The following is a 21,839-nucleotide window of genomic DNA, read 5'->3' as shown; positions in this document are numbered from 1 at the left end:
CTGGAGCACTCAGAACAATGCACTTGGTTAGCTGCATGAAATGCTAAGGACATGGAACCTGGCAGCCAAACTCCTCCTGGCTCCACTGGGAAGGGCACAACGCAGCTATCGCCGGGCCTATTCCACATCTGCAAATCACAGATAATGACCACCTCCCTTTTAAACAAAAAAGTAGGGCTAAATAATCCATCTAAGCAACAGGGGAAGGCAAAACCCGCTCCACACAAATCTCAAAGGTTAAAATAAAACCAATGTCTGACACTGGTTTCTGAGCCCAGATGGGAGGTTGGAGCTCCCAAGGCCACGGCCCTCGACACAGCTCCCCAGACAACTCTGCCACCATCTGGTGTAGAGCTCCAAAGTAGTTTCTGCCAAGAAAGCTGCCTAGCCCAGGGTTTTTCGTTTGTTTTGAGAGTTTCGCTCTTACCGCCCAGGCTGGAGTGCAGTGGTGCGATCTCAGGTCACTGCAATCTCCCCCTCCCGGGTTCAAGTGATTCTCCTGCCTCAGCCTCCCAAGTAGCTGGGATTACAGGCATGCACCACCACACCCAGCTAATTTTTATATTTTTAGTAGAGATGGGGTTTCACCACGTTAGCCAGGCTGGTCTCAAACTCCTGAAGTGATCCACCCGCCTAAGCCTCCCAAAGTACTGGGATTACAGGTGTGAGCCACCGTGCCTGGCCTAGCCCAGGGTTTTCAAACCCACTCATGAAATCAAGTTCGTGGGTCACAAAAAGCGTTTTTTGTTTTTCCGAGACGAAGTCTTGCTCTGTCGCCCAGGCTGGAGTGCAGTTGTGTGATCTTGGATCACTGCAACCTCTGCCTCCCGGGTTCAAGTGATTCTCCAGCCTCAGCCTCCTGAGTAGCTGGGATTACAGGCGTGTGCCACCACGCCCAGCTAATTTTTGTATTTTTAGTAGAGTATTTTTAGGTTTCACCATGTTGGCCAGGATGGTCCCGAACTCCTGACTTCGTGATCCGTCCGCCTCAGCCTCCCAAAGTGCTAGGATTACATGTGTGAGACACTGCGCCCAGCCGCGTTTTGTTCTTTTAAATGAATTAGTGGAGAACAGAAACTCTCAGAATGTTGCATGTGATATGCAGAGGTAACAGTTTGTCTGTGTGTTCTGGGTATTAGCAAAACAGGCACTCTCACTGGGGTTGCGTTTGGGAGTCCAAGCGCCACCGTGAGGCCAACCCTGGTATCAGCTGTGTACCCTGAGGCTCCCCAGCAGGTCATAAAGGGCACTCACTAAGCACTGCCTGGGCCAGCAGAGGGCACCAGGCACAAAGCACCACTCAGGGAACACCCTGATCAGAGGACCTGGTTCTTCCCCAGACCAGGCCTGCCCAGCCAGCAGGAGGCAGAAGCAGGAGACACTCACCAGCTTTCCTGCTGCGGCCTCCTGGCTCTGCAGGATGATCAGCAGCAGCACAGCCTGGGGCTCCTCTCCACCTTGTGGCCTGGACTTCCTTTCCCACCTGGCCCCCATCCCCTGGGCTGTCCCTGGCTCTTCTCTCCCACTCATCTGCTTTCTTTCCTCAACTTTGCTTCCTCCCACCCATTTAGCCCTCTCCTTAACTCTTCATTCTCCCTTTTCCTTTCTCTCCCCGCCTGCCACCTCCTTTTCCAGGACACACACACATAAATATTTTTCAGACAATTCAGCCTTTACTTTATTTTAGAAAATAATTCTGTAGCTTCCACTTTCTTTCATGAAACTGAGGTCAGGCAAGAAACAAAAATCCACCAAGTCCTCTCCACCCTGCCACGGCGTCCTGGCCTGTGAGGACACGGGGTGCCTGGGAGCGGGCAGGGAGGCTGGGCAGCACTGGGCTAGAGGCGTCCTAGTCACTGCTCCACCTGGTCTACTGCTCCACCTCATGCTGAGAGGATCCTGTGTGTCAAACCCCAGGGGAAAAAGGGACAGGCAGATCGAATTCTGTCTTCTACCAAGCCAGCAGAAGCCTCCTAGAGCAACAGGGAGGGCACTGATTTTCAGAAAGGAGGGGTCAGGGCATAGTCCCTCTCTGAGGTAAGGCAAGAGAGGGGTTGTCCCAGCACAAGGCCTTCCTCCCTGCACCTCTCTCCTGACAGCTGGGCATGGACTGAGGAGAAGTCTTGCTTGCCCCCTTCAACTTTCCATCTCAGAACTATAAACTGCTAGGCTGCAAGGAGAGAAGGGCTAAGTGGGGGTGAGAGACAGGGGAGAAGGGCAGGAGGCAGTGAGCCCCGATGACCCACCAACTCCACCAGGCCCAGACAGGGAAGCCCCTTTGGTTAGTATCATTTTGGCTGCAAATATGTCCCCTTCTCCCATAACCCAGTCCCCACTGGGGGAAGGGGAGCAGCTATAGAAGGAGGGCTCGTGCCCTGGCTGGAAGAGCCAGGTCAGGCAGAAGGGGTCTGTCTGGTCAAGAGAGCGAACGTTGCCAAACTCTCTGCATATGCTCCAGGAGAAAGCTCAGGACGTGGACATTTCTGGCCCCAACAAGCCCAGTGCCCCCCTACCACACAGTGGTTTCCTGCTTAATACCCCACAACATACCCTAGAATAGTTCCCCTGACTCCCCTGAGAACGGGAGAATAATCCTCTCGTTATCATTTGTGCACTTAAATGCCACTTGGAAAAATAAAAAAGATAAATGCACCTAAGAGGGAAACACAGGCAGGCCGATGGAGCCTGGGGGCTGTGGTCCCACCTCAGCTCATGATGTGACAAGGAGAGGCCCAGGAGGGACAGGCAGGTGCTAATTCCAGCTAGGATCATAGCCCTCCCACGTCGGTGGGGGCGCCAGGTGGACACGGCGGCCCCGGAACTGGAAGGTGACAATACCCCGGTAGCCAGCTCTCGGAACCCCCGACTTAAGGTCATCCATGACACCCAGAGCCTTGGCGAAGGCCTTGAAGCTGTCCCTGCCCGTATACTGCACCCGCACCTCCCCCAGCTCCCTCCGGTCATTGGTCCTCACTCTCTCCACCTGCAGCTGGGGAGCACCATAGACGCGGGCCAGGAAGTCTCGGTCATAGGCCTCCCGCTGCAGGTAAGACAGGTCCAGCTGGGTGAAGTGCACAAACTGCTGGTTCAGCTTGATAAACTTGAGGTGCTGGTCAAAGAACTGCCCGTGGCTCACACCCTTGCGGCCAAAGGTCATCGTTCTTGAGATTTCGGGGCGTATGCAGGCCCGCCCCTTCCGCTGCTCCGGCCGCCGCATCCAGTCGTCCCAGAAGGCCTTTGGCCACTTGGGCTCCAGCTCAGCCCAGAGCTCGGCCAACAGCAGCCAGCCCAGGCCGGGAAAAAAGTCGGTGCGGTAGAGCAGCTCAGGCTTGCTGGAGTCCACCATCTGCTCCTTGCCGTTGTCATTCCAGGCCGAGACGCACCAGAGGGAGGGGTCGGCCTTCAGCAGCGGATAGGTGGCCTGAAAGTACTCGAAGAAGTCCGGCGCCACCTCCAGGTCGTCCTCCACCACCACGGCCGCGGGGAAGCGAAACTGGTGGAAGACCTGGCCCAGCGCCCAGCGGTAGTGGCGCGCGATCTTGTAGTAGCCCTGGAACTTGCGGTGGTCCGGCGGCACCGCAATGCTGCTCAGGTCGGGCTGCCGGATGTGCGTGACCGCGCTGCCGTAGGAGGCGATGGCCTGGGCTGTCTCCTCGTGCCCACAGTCCTGGCTAACGATGATGGGGAAGAGCTCAGCCGAGGGCCGATAATGCAGCAGCTTGTCCAGGCAGCGCCGAACAGTGCTGCGGTCACAGGCAATGACCAGGATGGGAATCACCGCTGGCGCTGGGGTCTCAGGCACATGCGGCTGGGCGGGAGGGGCCGCTGTGGGCGCCCTCCCCCGCTGGCTCCACAGGGCATCCCCGATCTGCTGCAGCAGCCCACGCTGCCGCTCCAGCTCCACCTCGGCGTCTTGGGCCAGGCGAATCACTTCACGGGTGAGGCTGGCGGGGTCGTCATCCAGAGCACTGACTGAGGGTGGCCTGCCAGGTGCTGGGCGTGTCCAGAAGAAGAGGAGCAGCAGGGCATTCCAGGCCACGAAGAGGATGGCGCCCCACAGCACAAGCCCTGCAGACTGCTTCTTCAGCATCCTGGCCCCCACCGGGGAGGGCAGGCAAGGAGAGGGTTCAAGGCTGCCCTGGGCTTGCCCAGCTCCCTCGCCCGCAGTCCTAGGGATGCTTCCTCTGGACTACGGGATTAGGAAGCAGCCATGCACCTAAAGACAGGAGAGAGAAAACAAACCGTCACACAAAGGCTTGTGGCTCCATGCCCCACAGGTAGAGGAATGTGGGGGGGGGCAGGAAAAGACCAAGAGTGAGGGTGGAGGAAGGCCAGGAGGTTGATTCTAGAGCTCTCTAGGGAGTCAACATATATGCTGACCCGGCAACATATTTTTGAGGGAGAGGCAGAATGTGATGCTGGTGGAGGGAGAGAGAAAAGGAACCCCAACTCCCCTCTTTCTACCTGTCAGATTTCATTTCCCCTCCAGGTGGGAAGGAGGAGGGCAGGAGCAAGGAGTGACAGCATCTGCCTACCATTCCTCTAACCTAACTGCCCCAAGATGACTGATTTTTAAAATCAAATATCACACCTCAGGGCTACAGTTAACCCCTTACCTAACAGGGAAGCACCAGAGGCACCCCACGAATGTCAGGAGCAAAACAAAGCTGCCCATCATCTCCAGGGTTATTTAACATTTTGCTGGAGGAAGCAGCCAATGCAAATGAACCAAGAAATAAAATTCAAAGCAGAAGTGGAAACGAAGCAAACTATTTGTATTATCTGTACTTGTGAGAATATGCCTGGAAAACTCAAAAAGAATCAATCATGAACTGAGCAAGGAAGTGGAATATAAAAATCAACACCGACAAATGGATAGCCTTCATATCCACAAATAACTCATGAGAAAACATGGATGAGAAAACCCTACTTACAAAAGCCAGAGAAATGAGAAAATATTTAGAAATAAACTTAAATAAACTTAAACATTCAAAACTTATATGAACAAAACTATCATTCCTGAAAGACACAAAAGAACATTTGAATATCCCTTGTTCTTGGTCAGGACATCTCAGCATCATCAAAAATCCGAATAAAAATACCTTTCTATGGAGCTAGACGAACTGACAATAAAGTTCACATGAAAAACTAGGAAAACAATAAAAATAAGTTGTGAGGAGGGACTCAGCCCTACCAGATATTAAAATACTGCATACTGGCCAGGTGCAGTAGCTCCTACCTGCAATCTCAGAACTTTGGGAGGCCAACACAGGAGGATCACTTGAGCCCAGGAGTTCAAGAGTAGCCTGGGCAGCACAGGGAGACTCTGTCTCTACAAGTAATAATTAAAGAAAAAAAAAAAAAAAAGCTGGGCATGGTGGCACGCACCTGTGGTTCCAGCTACTTAGGAGGCTGAGATGGGATCACCTGAGTCTGGGAGACTGAGGCTATAATGAGCTGTGATTGGATTGTGCCACTGAACTCCAGCCTGGGCAAGAAAGTGAGACTCTGTCTCAAAAAATTTTTTATTTTATTTTATATATATATATCATACTACAAAACCTCCATAATTACAACTGTGTGGTACTGGTACATAAATAAACAGACCATCCAGTGAAATAGAATTTAAGCTCCAGAGGCAGACTCATTACACAAAGAAATCTAATATGTAATAACGGTGCTACTTAAAATTCCCAAGGCAAAGATGGTCTTATTAATAGTGTTATAATAATTATATAGCTATGCTATAGCTTGAATATGGTTTGTTCTCTGAAACACATGTTGGAATTTGATCCCCTGTGTGGTGGTGCCGGAGGTGGGGTCTAGTGGTAGGTGTTTGGATCACAAGGGGGGCAGGGGCAGATCCCTCCTAACGTCCTCTGGTGAGTGGGCTAGTTCCCCAGGTATGACAGGCTGTTATAACCAAGCCCAGTCTCTCCTGCATGCCCCACTTCCTTTCTACTTTCAGCTATGTCCCTATAAAAACCTACACAGGAGTGTTGATGGTAACTTTATTCATAATCACTCAAAACTAGAAATAACCCAAAGGCCCATCAACAGGGAAATACAGATAAACAACTTGTGGTTTACTCATAGAATGGAATAATATTCAGCAATAAAACTGAATAAACCACTGACATACACAACACAATCTCCAAATAATTACACAATATGGGTCTTCTTGGGAAAAACAAAAAACAGCACATACACTATGATTCCATTGACGTAAAACTGCCGAAAATAGAAACTAATCTATATTACAGAAAGCAGATCAGTTGTCGCCTGGGGATGGAGGCAGAGAAGGGCAGTGGGGTAGTTACTACACAGGGGCATTAGGAAGCTTCTGGAAGGGTGGGTATGTTTATTATCATGATTGTGGTGATACTTTTACAGGTATATATATATATATATACACATACACGTCAAAACTTACCAAATTGTACACTTTATATGCAGTTTATTGCACATATTTATGTCAATTGTATGTCAATAAAACCTCAAAAAACTTTTTGTAAAAAGACGTTATTGGGTAAAATGACAAAGTTGGAATATGGAGAGTAGGTTAAAGTATCAGTGATAACTGATTAATTCCAATTCTTAGGTAATACACACTGAAGTATTTAGAAGTAGAGGGCCAGGATAGATGCAACTTCTCAAATGGTTCAGAACAAAAATATACTCTGCATACACAGACAGCAAATGGAGCAAAATAGTAACAGGTGAATCTGAGTAACGACAGTGTGTACGAATATCCTTATACTATTTTTTCTTCTTGCAATTTGTGTAATTTGAAGCTATTTCCACATGAAGTTTCTTGAGAATCAAATATGTAGATATTGCCCACAGCTCTGAATAGCTTCATCCATCAGTGTAGCCCCAGCTGGGCACATCAGCAAGGCAAATTGAGATGATCTGTTTGCCCTGAATTCCTCGGTCAGTTACTTGACAACATGTATCACACACCTGCTCTCTGCCAGGCTCTGGGAAGGAACCAGGACACAAACCAATGAGAAAAAGGCATGGTCCCACCAATCCTCCAAGCTCTACTGGACCACATTACTTGAAAGGATCTGAAACACTCCCCAATTCCCAGCCAGCTGCCATTCCAGACCATAACTCCTTGGCTGTCCTGCCTCTGGCCTACCCTTCACACCCCAAAGCTTCAGGCATGCACCCTCTTACACCGACAGCTCTGCCAGTTACCCTCTGCCTCACAGCCTACTCTCTAACCCTGGCCAAAACCTTGGGCCTCACGTCTCATCTCTGAGGCTCTGGGCTCTCAAACCAGCAGACCCGGCATAAAAGGGCTGATCCTGAAGGGCCTCTAGAGAGACATGGATTTTGTCTCCCTCCTGGGGAGACTTCCCCAGCCCCTGCCAGCATTCACCACCACTTGTCTTCTTCCTAGAAACAAACCACCCCCACCACTCCAGGACATCAGTCTTCTCAGAAACCTCAAGTCCATTTCCATGTAACTGTGCAATTAAACTCCTATTATATCAGGGCTCATATATTATATATCAATTGGATACATGTCACCAAGTGACTGAGGAATTCAGGGCAAACATCGTTTCAGTTGGCCTTACTGCTGTGCCCAGCTGGGGCCATACAGATGGATGAAGCTGCTCAGAGCTGTGAGCCATATCCCCATATTTGATTTTTAAGAAACTTTATGTGGAAGAAAAGAGTGATGCACAGAAGAGTTTCAGTTTCTTTTCTTTTTTTTTTTTTTGAGACAGAGTCTCACTCTGTCTGTTGCCCAGGCTGGAGTACAGTGGCATGATCTCAGGTCACTGCAACCTCTGCCTCCCAGGCTCAAGCGACTCTCTTGCCTTAGCCTCCTGAGTATCTGGGATTACAGGCGCCTGCCACCACGCCCAGCTAATTTTTGTATTTTTAATAGAGATGGGGTTTCACCACGTTGGCCAGGCTGGTGTCGAACTCCTGACCTCAAGTGATCCACCCTCCTCAGCCTCCCAAAGTGCTGGGATTACAGGTGTGAGCCACCGGGCCCAGAAGAGTTTCAGTTTCTTCTTCGCTCTCCCCTCAGGATGTTGTCCATGTTGGAACTTTCCCTCCAATCTAATGGCCAGGATTCCCTGTCTCCCAACTTCCCATCTCCTAAATGACTGTGCAAGAAAAAGACTTTATATAACAGGATGGGGATGGAGAAGAGGGACTGAACTCTATTCAATGAAGTGCTGCTCTGCATGGCTTAGAGGGGCGGGGCCCCACTGGGCTCGGTGGCTCAAGCCTGTAATCCCAGCGCTTTGGGATGCCGAGGCAGGCGGATCACCTGAGGTCAGGAGCCTGGCCAACATGGCGAAACCCCATCTCTACTAAAATAAAAATACAAAAATTAGCCGGGTGTGGTGGTGCGTGCCTGTAAACCCAGCTACGCAGAAGGCTGAGACAGGAGATCCCTTGAACCTGGGAGGCGGAGGTTGCAGTGAGCTGAGATGGCGCCACTGCCTTCCAGCCTGGATGACAAAGCAAGACTCCATCCCCCACCAAAAAAAAAAGGGGGGGGGGGCCAGAGGGATAGCCCGTCCCTGACTTATCAATGACCTGCAAGCCCTTATTGCAAAGCCTCATGGGACCCTTGAGATTACTTCTGCACCCTTTAGATGGCTTTTTACTCTTCTCCGGACATCAGAATTTGGTGGCCACACCCATCACCTGATGCTTAAGACCTCCTGCCCCACCCTTCTAAGTCATGCAGATCAAAGCAATCTTCTGACCGAGTTTTTACTTAGCAAGTCTGCACACACATGGAGTGGCTGGACACCCCACAGGAAAAGCTGCCCCAGCCCAGCGCTGGCCTCCACCTTCATCCGTGGACCCTTGTTCTCCACCCACAGCCCTGTGCTTCAAACTTGCTCCTGTTGCCATAAGAGTACATGACACCCCTATTTCCAACCCACCTGCTTCTTCCCATGGGCTCATCCTGGGCCCCAGTACTATTTTCCTACTGTTTATTCACATAATTCCTGGGATAGGATCCTCAGCTCTGCCTGGAAGTTAGTGCTGTGTGCACACACATGAACCAGGAGCCATACACCCTCTCACACCTGGCTGTGCCCAACAGGATGATCAAGCCCAGACCTTGGCCAGCAGCAGTGACCTGCTTCTCCAGGAAGCACTGCTCAGGCCACCATCAGGAGAGTGCAGCAGCAACAAAGGCAAGCCAGACAGCCCAGAGGCATCACCCTACATTTTGTCACATTTCTGAGACTCAAACTGGGTTGCTGTGAAGATCGGATGAGATAAGCCATGTTAGGTGTTTAGAACAGTGCCTGGCATGACAATGTAAATATTGGCCGTTATTTCACTCCTTTCTCCCCATTTTCTTTGTTCCACTCTACCACACTCCCGTCTGGTACCCCAACAGCCAACCCTACCGTTGCGGTCTTTGCATGTGCCCATGTGCCAGTGCTGCTCTTCCCTATCTTCTTCGCCTGGCACACTCTGATTCCTGTCTCTGCCAAGATGCCTTCTTTGACGCCTGGGACCATGTAAGGTCCATCTACCCTTCACCAACAGCAACAAGCGCAACCACTTGCTCAACTTCTCTCAGGCCCCCTCAGCCGCAAGCTACATGAAGACAGGGATTAGCTCCACCAGCACTGCCACGCCGCTGTGCTAGGGCCCTCAACATTCAGCAGATGTGCCTGGGATCTAAAAACATCCACAGTTCCTCAACTGCAACTGCCAAATCCAAGAAGCACTAAAACACAGAAGTTTTCTAAACTCAATTGGCAGTAAAACCTTATCCAACCTCATTTGGTAAAATCTGATCTGATCTAATATGGGGCTATTTATAGTCTTTTATCTCTCCTGCTGTGGCTATTCATACATTTTGCTACAGAAATAAACATGGTGGCTTATGCCGTGCTGCTTCTGATCTTCCACTACAGAGTAAATTCATCAGATCATCTTTTCAAAATCCAAAAAATTCTCAATTCTGAAATACATCTAGGCCCAAGAACTTTAAAACTATGAAAATGGAAGTACAAAGTTACTCACTGACTGCTGGCATCCCATGTCAAGCCCTCCAGCCCTTTAACCTGAACTCATTCCTTCGAAGGAAATACTGTTTTAAGTCTGGACTCTTGACATAGTTTCCTAGCTGGTCTACCTGTCACTAATCTTGCTTCCCTCTCACAAACCTTCCCAACAGAAACAGCGCATCCTTCCTGACAAGCACGCCTGGTCACGACATTAACTTGCCTTAAAAACCATCAGAGGCTGCGCTGCCCACAAACTAAAACTCAAACTCATTATGATGACATACAAAGCCCTTCAGATAGACTGTCTGAAACATCCTTTTTCAACCTTACCTCCAACCACTAACCCCACGGACCCTGCACTCTGACTTCAGCAGGCTGCTTTTTCCCCAATAAGCATACCTGGACACTGCTGTGTCTTTGCTCCAGCTGGTCCCTCATCCTGAAATTTGACCCACGGCACCACCTGCCAGCCACCCATCCTTTCAGGCCACTTCAGGTGACTCCTTCTGTAACATCATGGACAGAGCCAGGCCTCCCCGTGACTACACTCCCATAGCACTCTCTCCACGCCGTAGCAGAATCTAATCTGTGGCCACACTTACCTGACTCCCACCTTCCTCCTTAGGAAAAAAGACTCTATGACCTCTGTGCCCATCACAGTGCTTGGCACATGTATGAGGTTCAAGTGGCTAGATGGAAGACTGCTTGCACTATTACCGAAATCAGGGAGAAAGATGGCCAAAGCAGCAGCAAGAGAGTGAAGCGTGACATTCTCCAAAGATGACCGCACATATCCCACTCCATATGCTCTTCTTACAAGTGACAAAGACACTCCTGCCTCCAGAGCTGAGAGTCTATGTTCCCTCCCTTTGGTTCTGGGAAGAAGAGACGCTATGTGACTTGTGAGACTAACTCATAAAAGGCAGTAGTTTTGACCTGGTCCTCTTAAGATGCTTACTCCTAGGACCCTGCTATATGGACAGGACCGTGCTACATGGACAGGACCCCTATAGGTATTCCAACTGACAACCCCAGCTAAGGTCCCAGCTGACAGCCAGCATCAACGGCTAGACACAGGAGACGGCCCTCCAGATTATCCCAGCCCCAGCCATACCCGACTGCAACCGCGTGAAAGACCACAAGCCAAGAACCACATAGCTGTTAATAAGATGATTCTGTTGTTGTTGTAAGCCACTAAGTTCTGGGGTGACTCATTATGCAGCCATCAGTACCTGAAGCAATGAGAGAAACAGAATCTACATAATCTTGACAAGCAGGGCAAGTGACCTCTCTGCCCTCTGAGCTCAGCTCCAAGTCCAAATACTGAGGCCCTGTCTCCACTCATGTCTCCTTCCTTAGTAGGTATCTACTCCTGCATAATCAATTACCTCGATATGTAGTGGCTTAAAACAATAGTCATCACTTACTCCTTCTCACAGTCTCTATTGGTCAGAAATTGGGACAGTGCAGCACAGAGGAGATGGCGTGTCTCTGCTCCACCATGCCTCAGGCCTTGCTGAAAGACTCAAAGGCTGAGGGCTAGACTCCCCTGGAGGTTCTCACATTCTCTCACGTGTGTAGGATGACGTTGGCAGCAGCTGAGACCTTATTAGCAGGAGTGCTCGCTAGAACCCCTCTATGTGGCCTGGACATGTCCTGGAAGTGGTGGTTACATTCCAAAGGTGAGTGTTCCAAGAAAGTGGGCGAGCCAGGTAAAGGTGTATCCTCTTCCTGATTCAGCTTTGGATCAGGTCTGTCTTATGGGTCAAGGGAACCACAAGTCCCTATCGACATTCAAGGGGAGAGAATCATAAATCCACCACTAGGTGGGAAGTGGACAATGTCAAACTATAACTACACGTGGAAGGGGATACTTATGCGTGAGGCCCTTGAGGGAAAATACAATCTGCTGCACCTTCCTTTTTAAATAGAACAACTGTCCTTAATCCTGACCTGAGTTCCCAATGATGTCACATGAGAGTGGCACGCAAGGCACAGACTCAAAACTGGCTTTGATTTTCCAGAGTTCCCACAACTCCTTTAGGGAGGCGACACAGCCAATCCACACCAGCAAGTACAAAGACATCTGCACCATGGTGGGAGATGACAAGTGAGTCTTTTCAGTACAAAACCCTTCAGCCAAAACCCAGGTGGCTCTGGGTAGGTGCTACCTACCCCTATGGGGGCTCACTCAGTTTCTGAATCATTTGAAGGACTGCCTAGGAGCTGTGAGATCCTTCCTAACACTCTGATGCCATGGTATTCTCCAGCTTATTTCCTTTATCTGGCAAAAAATGTTTCTTAAACAGCAAGTGAACACCAGATAGTCAACTTCCAATCATGAGCAATAAGAGAGAAGTTATATTTAGCTGTAAAATTAAGTGTAGAAGTGGAAGAAATGGTAACAGATTTTCCCTTCTATCTCTGCTTTGCTTACTGTTAAAAAGCACTACGTGAAAATTCCAGAAAACACAGACATGTCACAGGTAATGGAAATCTAACTGAACTGCTTTCACGTTCGTTCTTAGACCTTGGCTGGACTCCTGTATCATGTACCAGGCCCATAATTTCAGGATGGAAAAAAAAGAAAGCTAGTCAGAGAAGATACACTAAATAATTCAAGAGTTGAGAGAATAAGACCTAGGAGGGAAGGGATGCAGGTTATTCATCCTGGAAAAGAAGAGCTAAATACAAGTGCCACAAAAGGCATGAGGCCTGGGATTCAGGCGATCCAGCCAGCAAGCCAGGCAACTTTGGACAAGTCACTTGACCCACTTGTACCTTAGTTCTCTTATCTATAAGGTGACAGGGTTGATTTGGTTCATCACAAGGTCCCAGTGCCTGGATACTGAAGATAGTGACAATTTCCCTAATGCCCCAAACAGTAATGAGTTTCCCTTGTTACACAGGCCACTGAGGTCAGGCATACTGCAGTGCTTCTAACAGTGAGAATGAGACACAGAAGCAGGGATATGGGTGAGCTCAATGGTCCCCAGAATTGGGAAGGACCAGGACGCAGTGATTCCTGATGGAAGGCAGACCCTGGATGATGTGAGCATGTAAGAGCAAAGGCTACATGGCCTGAAAAAATATTGTAAATGACTGAAAATAAAGCTGGGCAACATCTCAGCCAGTGATGTTCTAAAACAAAACGGTAGACCCACTACAACAGCAAGGGTTAACCAAAGTGAAGCTTCAGCCTTGCGGGAGACGGAGCCGGCCAGTCACGGTCCCTCTACTTCAGAGTTTATCAGACGCGGGCACTGCACGTCCCGGGGCTCTCTACTCCACACACAGTTAGCAAACAGGTAGGAAGAAAAGTTTTCTTGCCAATTTATTATATATATATTTCAACACTGAATCAACATTTCCTTTCTGCTGAGGAGAATCAACCTCTATTAACTTGGGGAAAGGATGCTGGAGTGAGGTTAGGGGGGAAAGGCCACTCCCCAATCCCACCCCCTCCCTGCCCCGCACGCACGGACGCCCTGGGCCGAGTTTCACAACATCCTCCCCAGTCCGCGGAGCCCGCCCTTCCTCTAACAGCTGGAGGCCCGGGATTCCGAAAGCAGAAGGCGGAGTTCCAACCTCTCGGCTCGGGAAGAGACTAACGCGCAGCTGGCACCGGGTCGGCCCGGGCCGCTCCCCAGCCAAGCCCCCCTCTCGCTAGCACTCACGGGCACCGGGGCTTTCGGGCGACCCGACGTCCCTGGGGCTCCCTCTCGGCGCCCGCGAGGCCTCCCCCGGTCTGACCTCCGTCCCCGGACCCCTACTCACCAGGTCCTCCCGACGTCCTGGCCCCGAACTTGGCCTGCCCCGGGGCGCAGGGAGCGAGCCCGGTGCCCAGGCGCGTCCCAGGCGCTGCCGCGGCCGCCTCGCCTTTCGACTCGCCAGCCCTTCCTGCAGCGCGCCGGGGCCGGACGGCCGGGCGGGCAACGTGGCCCTTCCCCGGCAGGCGGGGTGGGGCGGACTGAGGGGCGGGACCGACCGCCCCACCGCGCCCCGCCCCCCGGCCGGCGTCCGCCAGGCCCCCTCTTCCTGGCCCGCCTCCTTTCCCCGCCGCTTCTCAGTCAACCCAGGACCCAAGTTTTCCCAAGCCCCAAACTTCGGGAGTCGGCTTTCCTGCTCCCTGGCGCAACCCTGAGGGTGGACGCCCGACCCCACCCCTGCCCTCGGCCCTCCAGCGCAGCTGCCCAGCCTGGAGCCGCGCCTGAAGTGGGCCCGCAGTCCAGGAAAGGCGTTCACCAGACTCTAGGCCAAGGGCTGGGAGCCGGTCCCCCCACCCCAACCCAGGGGAGGCTGAGGAGCCCGGGTGGGGGCCCCAGGGGCGCGTGGGGCAGGGAAAGAACAGGAACCAGGGTGCCCGACGCGGGGCCGGGGGGAAACACCTGTGCCAAAGCAAGCCAGGGCCAGCTGTGGCTTCTTCCCTTTTGTTTTTCCTTTGTGGGTGGGGAATGAGAGCGTCAGTTCTGAGTAAAAGCGAAGAGAGACCTGCCAGCAGGGTAGGCCCACCAGCCCTAGGCGGGAAGGACTCGGTCACAAGCTTTGGCGGGAGCACCATGGAAAAGCCTAGAACCGGTCTGCGCCTGGCTGGCGTTTTAAAGGGGAGGAAGGTGCGGACCTGAAGAGGAGGTGGAGGTGGACCCAGGCCCACCGAGGGGAGGGAGGGACAGCTCTTCCATAGCAAATACCTGTCGCTGAGCCAGGAGCAAAGTCTGGCCGGGAGGAGGAGAGACGCAGAAGACCAGGGGCTCCGGCGCATAGAGCCAGTTTCGCCAGCGATCAGGTCTCAGGCCTGGATTCCACGAGGCCGGTGCAAGCCAGGAGCCAGCCCCACTCCCTCCCCCAGCTCCCTCCGGCCTGGCCCTCTGCAGAAGCCTGATGCCCACCCACCTCTCTCACCATGGGACCCCAGGTGGTGAGGGTGGGTAGCCGAGGACTACTGGCTGCTGGGTAGCTGACTTCCCCAAGAAGGGCTGCTGCCATGTGATCAGGACCCACGCCCCTGACATCAACCCCTCCCCCGTGTTCCAGAGCGCGGAGCAGCCCGGAACTCTGAGGCCTGTGGTTACTGACTGCTCACTAACTTGTTTCTACATGAAACCACGAATCGTGCAGGGTTCTAGAGAAAGGGCCGGGTGCACCCTGCAGGCACCTGCATGGAGGCGAGGAACTAAATCAAAACTGCTAAGGGGTCACCAGGCATGGTGAGGGGCCTCGGGCCAAACCCTCCCTCGGCCTCTCCTTCTAGCCTCAGCAGCTCTGCGGAGTGGGCGTTATCATCCCCATTCTACAGATAACTAGTGTGATGCTCAGGGTAAGTGCCAACGTGCTGGAAGCCGCAAGACCTGGTGGGGAGCATGGCCAGGTTTTAGACCGGGCACTCCTGTGCGCCCCCCTAGCATCCCCCCATCCCCCCCCGGGACACATCCTCCAGCGCCAGTGCTCTGAGAGGGTTCTGTGTCCTCTCAGGCGCTGCCGTGAAGCCTCCGCGTAAGTGGCCAGAGCCCAGACCTGGAGGCGGAGTGGGAGAAGGGCAGGCCCATCGAGGCCGCCGTGTGCAGTGTGCGATGTGCGGGAAGCCCGTGGCTTCCACTTTAGCTGACTGCGCGCACTGTGGCAGGAGCCTCGAGCCCAGGCGGATATGCCAGTCAGAGGCCAGTGTCTGTCACCTCTGCCCTATGTATGCCTAATGAACGAGTCAGGGGCCTGGGGGCTCTGCACACTCACACTAGGTGTCAAGGCGTAAAGGAAAAAACAATTGTGTTTCCTAAAAGTGAAAAGGCTGGGAAACGCTGGTTTGTAGATCCAAGACATGAGGAGCCAAAATCACCTTCCAGGAGAAAGGACAGACATTAGGGGGTGCTGAAAGGTGGGGGAAGATCAGATTCCCACCACTGAAGCTGATACTTCTCCATGTGAGGCAGGTGAAGGGGAAACAGGATGGCGGCTGTTCGTGCACTGTAACGTACACCCCATCTCTACCACCCTTGGTTTAAATCCCAAGGCTCACAGGAAGATCCAGGAAGGAGAAACTGCCGGACTGCAAGAGACCATCCCAAAAAGAAAGGGCCTGGTTAGGGAATCAGAATGGGCTTCATGGAGGCAAAAGCAAGCACTTGGTCTGAGAGGCAAGAAACCAGGGTAAATGAATGCCAAACTGACCTGGGGAAAAGAGGCTCTGAGCTCTTGATAGAGGTTACATGGGGAGCAGTGATTGGAGTAAGAAGGATTGAAACAAGGGGCCAGGATTCTGGGGGTGGGCCTGGGATTGGATTATGTGCAAAAGGAAAAAACAGGAGGATAAACAGTCACAAGATTAGACCAGAATTAGGAGGAACAATACTCTCTCCTGCCCACTCCACCACCAACAAAAGAGAACTGAAAAGATGAAAAGGAAGTGAAAACTGTTCCAGCAAATTGCCCTCCCATAAACCATGACCAAGATCCCTGACATTTTTTACAATTTGGCAAGAATTCATGCCCTTAAATTAAAACATACGTTGGCTTGAAAACATCAGTAAAAGTAAAAGCAGGCCGGGAGTGGTGGCTCACGCCTGTAATCCCAGCACTTTAGGAGGCCAAGGCAGGCGGATCACGAGGTCAGGAGTTCGAGACCAGCCTGGCCAACACAGTGAAACATCATCTCTACTAAAAATACAAAACTTAGCCAAGTGTGGTGGTGGGCACCTGTAGTCCCAGCTACTCGGGAGGCTGAGGCAGAAGAATTGCTTGAACCTAGGAGGCTGAGGTTGCAGTGAGCAGAGACCACACCACTGCACTCCAGCCTGGGTGACAGAGTGAGATTCCATCTCAAAAAAAAAAAAGTAAAAGCAAATTTTTTAAATCAGTGTTTTGTTTCCCTTCTCCCTGCCTCCCAATATCTCTGCTTGCCCTTCTCCCTCACCCCACAATGGAGACCCAGAAATTCATCTCATCCAGGTCAAAGAGGAAAGATTAACATAATAATCACTAAACAATGTCTGTGAAATGTAAGTTTTGGTTAGCCACCTACAATTCCTTTTGGAATAAAGAAGGATATAAATAATTGAGTTAAAATACACACACGGCCGGGCACCGTGGCTCATGCCTATAATCCCAGCCCTTTGGGAAGCTAAGGCAGACAGATTACAAGGTCAGGAGATTGAGACCATCCTGGCCAACATGGTGAAACCTTGTCTCTACTAAAATACAAAAAATTAGCCGGGCATGGTGGCGCGTGCCTGTAGTCCCAGCTACTTGGGAGGCTGAGGCAGGGGAATAGCTTGAACCCAGGAGGTGGAGATTGCAGTGAGTCGAGATCGCACCACTGCACTCCAGCCTGGCGACAGAGCAAGACTCCGTCTCAAAAAAAAAAAAAAAAAATACACACACAGTCTGTTTAAGTCTATCACTGCTCCTGGCTAAGCAGCCTGACACCTGCTGAGTGCTATGCCCTGGCATCCTGGTGCCCCTGTGAAAAAGCCAATGGTTGTTTTGAAAGGACTGTCTCATGGAAGGGTCAGGTGCAGGGCAGGAGGGTGGGAAGCTCAGGCAGTGGAATGCTTGCTCACTCTAAGGAGGAAACGTTCTACCAGAGAGGCTGTCTGGCAGGGCACAGAGCTTCTCTCCCTGGAGGTTTGCAGCAGAACCCAGATGGCCTTGTCAGGTCAGATGCCGTGGAAACAGCACAGCACTGGGAGGCGATTTCAGTGCCTACCGCTCTACCCTTAGGCAAACCCTTCCCACTCAGGGCTTCTGTAGCTTCCCCTCAAACTGGGAAAAGAATCCCTGCTCTGTTCTCCTCACAACAAAGTGGTGAGGGAAAACAGACAAAACAGATTGAGTGGATCATGTGATAGAAGCACTACGCAAATACGCAACTCCCTGGTACCTGGGATCCCAGAGATGGCTGAGGAGGCACCGTGGCATCACGTATCCCCGAGGGATCACTGTGACCCCTGTGTCTAAGCAAAGACTGGCAACAGAAATTTGCTGGGTGAAGCTGGGGAAGGTGGCACACCCACCTGGAGACCCACACCTTAAAAAGGAGCAGCCTGGCCTCAAAGGGGCTGCCCCAGGCACCAGACCAGAGGAGAAAGAACAGCTCAGAAGCAGCAGCTCCCCCCAGGCCACCGCCCACCTCTCAGGCCGCTGGACGGAGTGAGGAAAACTCCTATGGCAAAAAAGGAAAGACTGGGGAAGGGGGTGGAAGAAAAAAATTTAACACGGAAATTAAGGCATAAATACAGGATTTTCAGTTTGCAGATGACCTCACTGTCACCCATCCTCAAGGAACATGTGAGGCCTAGGTGTTACTGAGCTAGGGAGAGGCAGAGACATGCCAGAAGCCAGGCTTTCTGCCCTTTGCCCAGGCCACCATACCCTACTGTCTCTCAAAATTCCCAACACTGTGCTCTACCCCTCCTTTCTGCTGTGTGTTGTCCCTGGGAAAAGCAGGCATCTTGGCACAGGTAAACTGGAATTGAAGGAGGGAGCAGACAGGAAGTGAGAAGATAAAGACAAACAGGGCTGCTTTTATAGGGAATACAGTCTGAGAAAATACAAAGGGCGAAGAGATGTCAGTCTGGAAAAAAACGTCATCTTAAAGAGCTGGAGAGATAACTACCATATGGCACAGGAAGGTAAAGACCACCACTCACTCCAAGAAATGCAGTACCAACGCCTAGCCAGACACTTGCCCTCAAGGCTTAAGCATCCCACCACCCCCTCTTTAATCAGCTACCTCCAAGGGACACACTGAAATTGGACTGGAGAGCCGTAAGGGCCAATGCAGTATCTGCAAAACTCCTTCAATCCAAGTTCTCCTTGGATCCATTCACCTGTTCTACAACTTGATGATCCCAAGTACTGTTTACCAGCAAGATGATGAAACAAATTCAGGGGCAGGCTTTTAACTGAGGACATCTTCTGAGCTTTTGCCAGCACACTATTTCAATAAGAAAACAGAACTCCTAAGTCAGAGTTGTTTCTGTGCTTTTAAGGCATATGGAGCAATATCGATGTTATTGTTTCCTACGTACACGGCCCTGGATACTTTTCAAAATCCTTGTTTCATTTGCTCCTTGTAACAACTAGTAAGAGACCTGGAAAGTTAGTTTTCCCCCATCTTGTAGATGAAAAGAACATGGCCTGTGTAGGGTTGTACGCTGACTAAAAAAGTCAAAGCTAGAACACAAGTACTCCTTCCTGACCCCCAAACCAGTGTTCTGTTCCTCTGCTCTTTTCCCGAGCTTTCATGGGCTAAGCTCCCCTTATAGAAGAAGGAAGGGAGACAATTTAGGAGGTTATCTAGACCATTCCTGCCTTCTCCCCCCACCAGCAGTCCTTTTCAGTTAGCTCCCCAAAACAGAGCAGCTGCCTCTGCCTAGGTAATCCATTCCAGTCTTAACCCAGACTGACTTGGAATCCTATTATCTCAGTGTTGGAAGGGCCTTTAAAGGTAATCTAATCCAACCTCCCTTCAGAAGCCTCAATTATTTTCATGTTCTCCTTGGCCTAACCTCACAACTGCCATTGCTCACAATCCCTTACAAGGCACTCATCCAGCTTGGGTAAGGGGAGGTTGGAACAAGTCTATACCCGGACAGAGTAATGGAGAGGTGTAGCTTCCCGTGTATCCATCTGGATAAGATTTCCTGAAAAGTAGCCTCCACGAACTCACCAGCTCAACACCTTCTACACAGGCGCAGCAAGACATTCAATGGGAAATGGGACAGGAGCCTTACCTTTCTTCTCTTGTCTCAGTTGCTCCCCAGGAGATTATCAAATCCCCATTCCGCACTCCATTTTCAAAACTGAGAATCCCAAATCAGATCCGCCAAAGTGCAGCTTCTCTCTTCTTATCCAGGTCCAAAGTCCATGGCTGAGCTGACCCTGACGGGGAGGAGTCTGGGGGGGAAGGGGTGTGTCCAGGCCCCTCCCCCCCCACTGCAGACTTCAGTGCCCCTCTCAGGGGTCCGTTACCTCCCTTCATTCAGCTGCCTTATTAAGCTCAGCGTCTGGTGATGGCCAGATCCCAGATACTATCCCATCTCTTGCTCAGGCACGGGAAGCTATCCACTGTGAGAACTGGCCCATCTGTCTTGTGCTGGGGCTCATGAGAAGAAATAGGCCTTAGAAGCGGCATGGCCCAGGAGGCAGATTTCTGTGTTAACCTGCAGAACATTTAAACATTGTAACACTCTCTAATCTAGATACCCAAATAGAGTCCTAAAACCTTCTAGTTTCCATTCCCCACCTAAGAGTCCATACTAGGCTCTATCATCAAAACACCTTCGTTAAACACTCCGCAAGGTTATACAAAGCACCTACTTAACTCACGTATCCCACGCCAGAACAGTCACCTCATCAATAGTGTGTTTATATATATAAACACATACAATATAAACATATATATGTACAAACATACATGATTCAGGATAAAAGATGGATCGTACCCATTCTCACCACAGAAAAGTAACCGGAGACTGTCTTCTAAGAAATCGAGAAAAGAACGCCCTTTCTCCTGTCCTCCTGTCTAAAGCGCAACATAATAATCGAATCTCCCAAGCTTCTTAGGGTGCTAAGTGTTTTAATCCACCAGCCCTCTTCAACTAGTTAATAAATCCTTTCCAGACCGAGATGTTGGCATCTTCCACATGCATTCTTTGCTCCTTTTCAACTAAGCTCCCCCTCTGCTTGCAAAACTGTGCCAGAGATGTAATTTCCAACCTCTGTTAAAGTCCTTCCCGGGGCTACTCCCGAGAACACTCTCCTGGAATGCTTAAGGCCCAAGTCCTGCTTGCAGCAGCCCCACAGTGTTCCCATTTCTCAGCCCGGAAACCCACCCTTGTCGCCCCCTCCCCTCCAAGTTTATTCGCAAACACACATCCATCCCCTCTCTCTCTAAACACACATTCATCCACACACTCTCTCTCCTTTCCTTCCTGTAGGGGCGTGGCGTCCACATGACCTCCACCCCCTCCAAGAATTTAACTCCTCCCACCCTTCTCCCCGGAACCCCGTGCCCCGTGTTCACAAGAGAAGGGGGTGACACTGCGACCCTTCCTGGACTCCGACCCCCACCCGTCCGCCCCGCGGACGACCCTCGCTCTAACTGCGCCAGGTCGTTACCTGGTTCCCGCCCGCCCGGTCTCGGCTAGGAGCCGCGGCCCGCCCCGGGTCGCAATCCAGGCCCCAGGCCCGATCCCCAGCGCCGGCAGAGGCCCCACCCCCTCGACCCCCAGCGGCCCGGCCCTCCCCTCGCACTCCTGCCCCCCTCCCACCATCCACCGCAGCCACTTCCGCCCGTCCTCCGGAAGTGGGCCCCGACAACGCGGCCTCCCACATCCCGCCCATTTTTCTACCCCACGTCCCCAGCCCGTCACCACCGCCACCACGGGAGCGAGGGAGGCGGGTCTGCAGGGCCTGAGATTGTTCTACAGCCGCTGTTCACAGGGCTGAAGAACAGGTGTGGGCAGAACCAGGTTGTGAGAACGAAGCCGGGCGCAGAGTAGCGGCCGTACAGGAGGGGGAGGGGCAGGAGAGACAGGCCAGCTGCGGAAGCGTGCGGCAGGTGGAGCCGCGCGGGAAGAAGCACGCATGCGTCGCGGGGGGTTGGCCCTTGGGTGCTGGGCGGAGCTTGGGCGGGGCGAGGGCGCTGAAGTGGGGGCGGAACCTGTGCGGGGCAGCCCTGCCCTCTCCCTCCGCCCAAAGGTCGCCTAGCAACGGCCCGCTTGACCTGGCTTCTCAAAAAGGGTGCCCCCCTCCACCCCGCGCTGGTCGCAGGTCTTGGCGAGAAGCCTTTCGGAAAGCACTGGGGCGTGTGTGTTCCCGCTTCCTCGGACG

General features: G+C 51.9%; 1 protein-coding gene across 8 annotated transcripts; it reads right to left on the bottom strand.

The window, feature by feature from the left end:
- Positions 1-1,653: 1,653 nt before the first annotated feature.
- Positions 1,654-21,619, bottom strand: MGAT1 (alpha-1,3-mannosyl-glycoprotein 2-beta-N-acetylglucosaminyltransferase). 8 transcript variants are annotated; one of them, XM_063643113.1, is made up of 3 exons: positions 21,518-21,619; positions 19,739-20,167; positions 1,654-4,216 (listed from the first exon to the last, which is right to left on the bottom strand). In XM_063643113.1, exon 3 carries the CDS (start codon positions 4,088-4,090, stop codon positions 2,753-2,755), a length of 1,338 nt encoding a protein of 445 aa, XP_063499183.1. In that variant the 5' UTR covers positions 4,091-4,216; positions 19,739-20,167; positions 21,518-21,619; the 3' UTR covers positions 1,654-2,752. The 8 variants fall into 8 exon arrangements, with proteins under 8 accessions (XP_063499183.1, XP_055140893.1, XP_063499181.1 ...); XM_055284918.2 differs by lacking the exon at positions 21,518-21,619 and adding an exon at positions 21,126-21,255; XM_063643111.1 differs by lacking the exon at positions 21,518-21,619 and adding an exon at positions 20,422-21,091.
- Positions 21,620-21,839: the final 220 nt, after the last annotated feature.

This window comes from Symphalangus syndactylus, chromosome 7, assembly GCF_028878055.3.
Source record: "Symphalangus syndactylus isolate Jambi chromosome 7, NHGRI_mSymSyn1-v2.1_pri, whole genome shotgun sequence".
In the NCBI taxonomy this organism is placed as follows: Eukaryota; Metazoa; Chordata; class Mammalia; order Primates; family Hylobatidae; genus Symphalangus; species Symphalangus syndactylus.
This window is presented reverse-complemented; position numbering and strand designations above follow the sequence as displayed.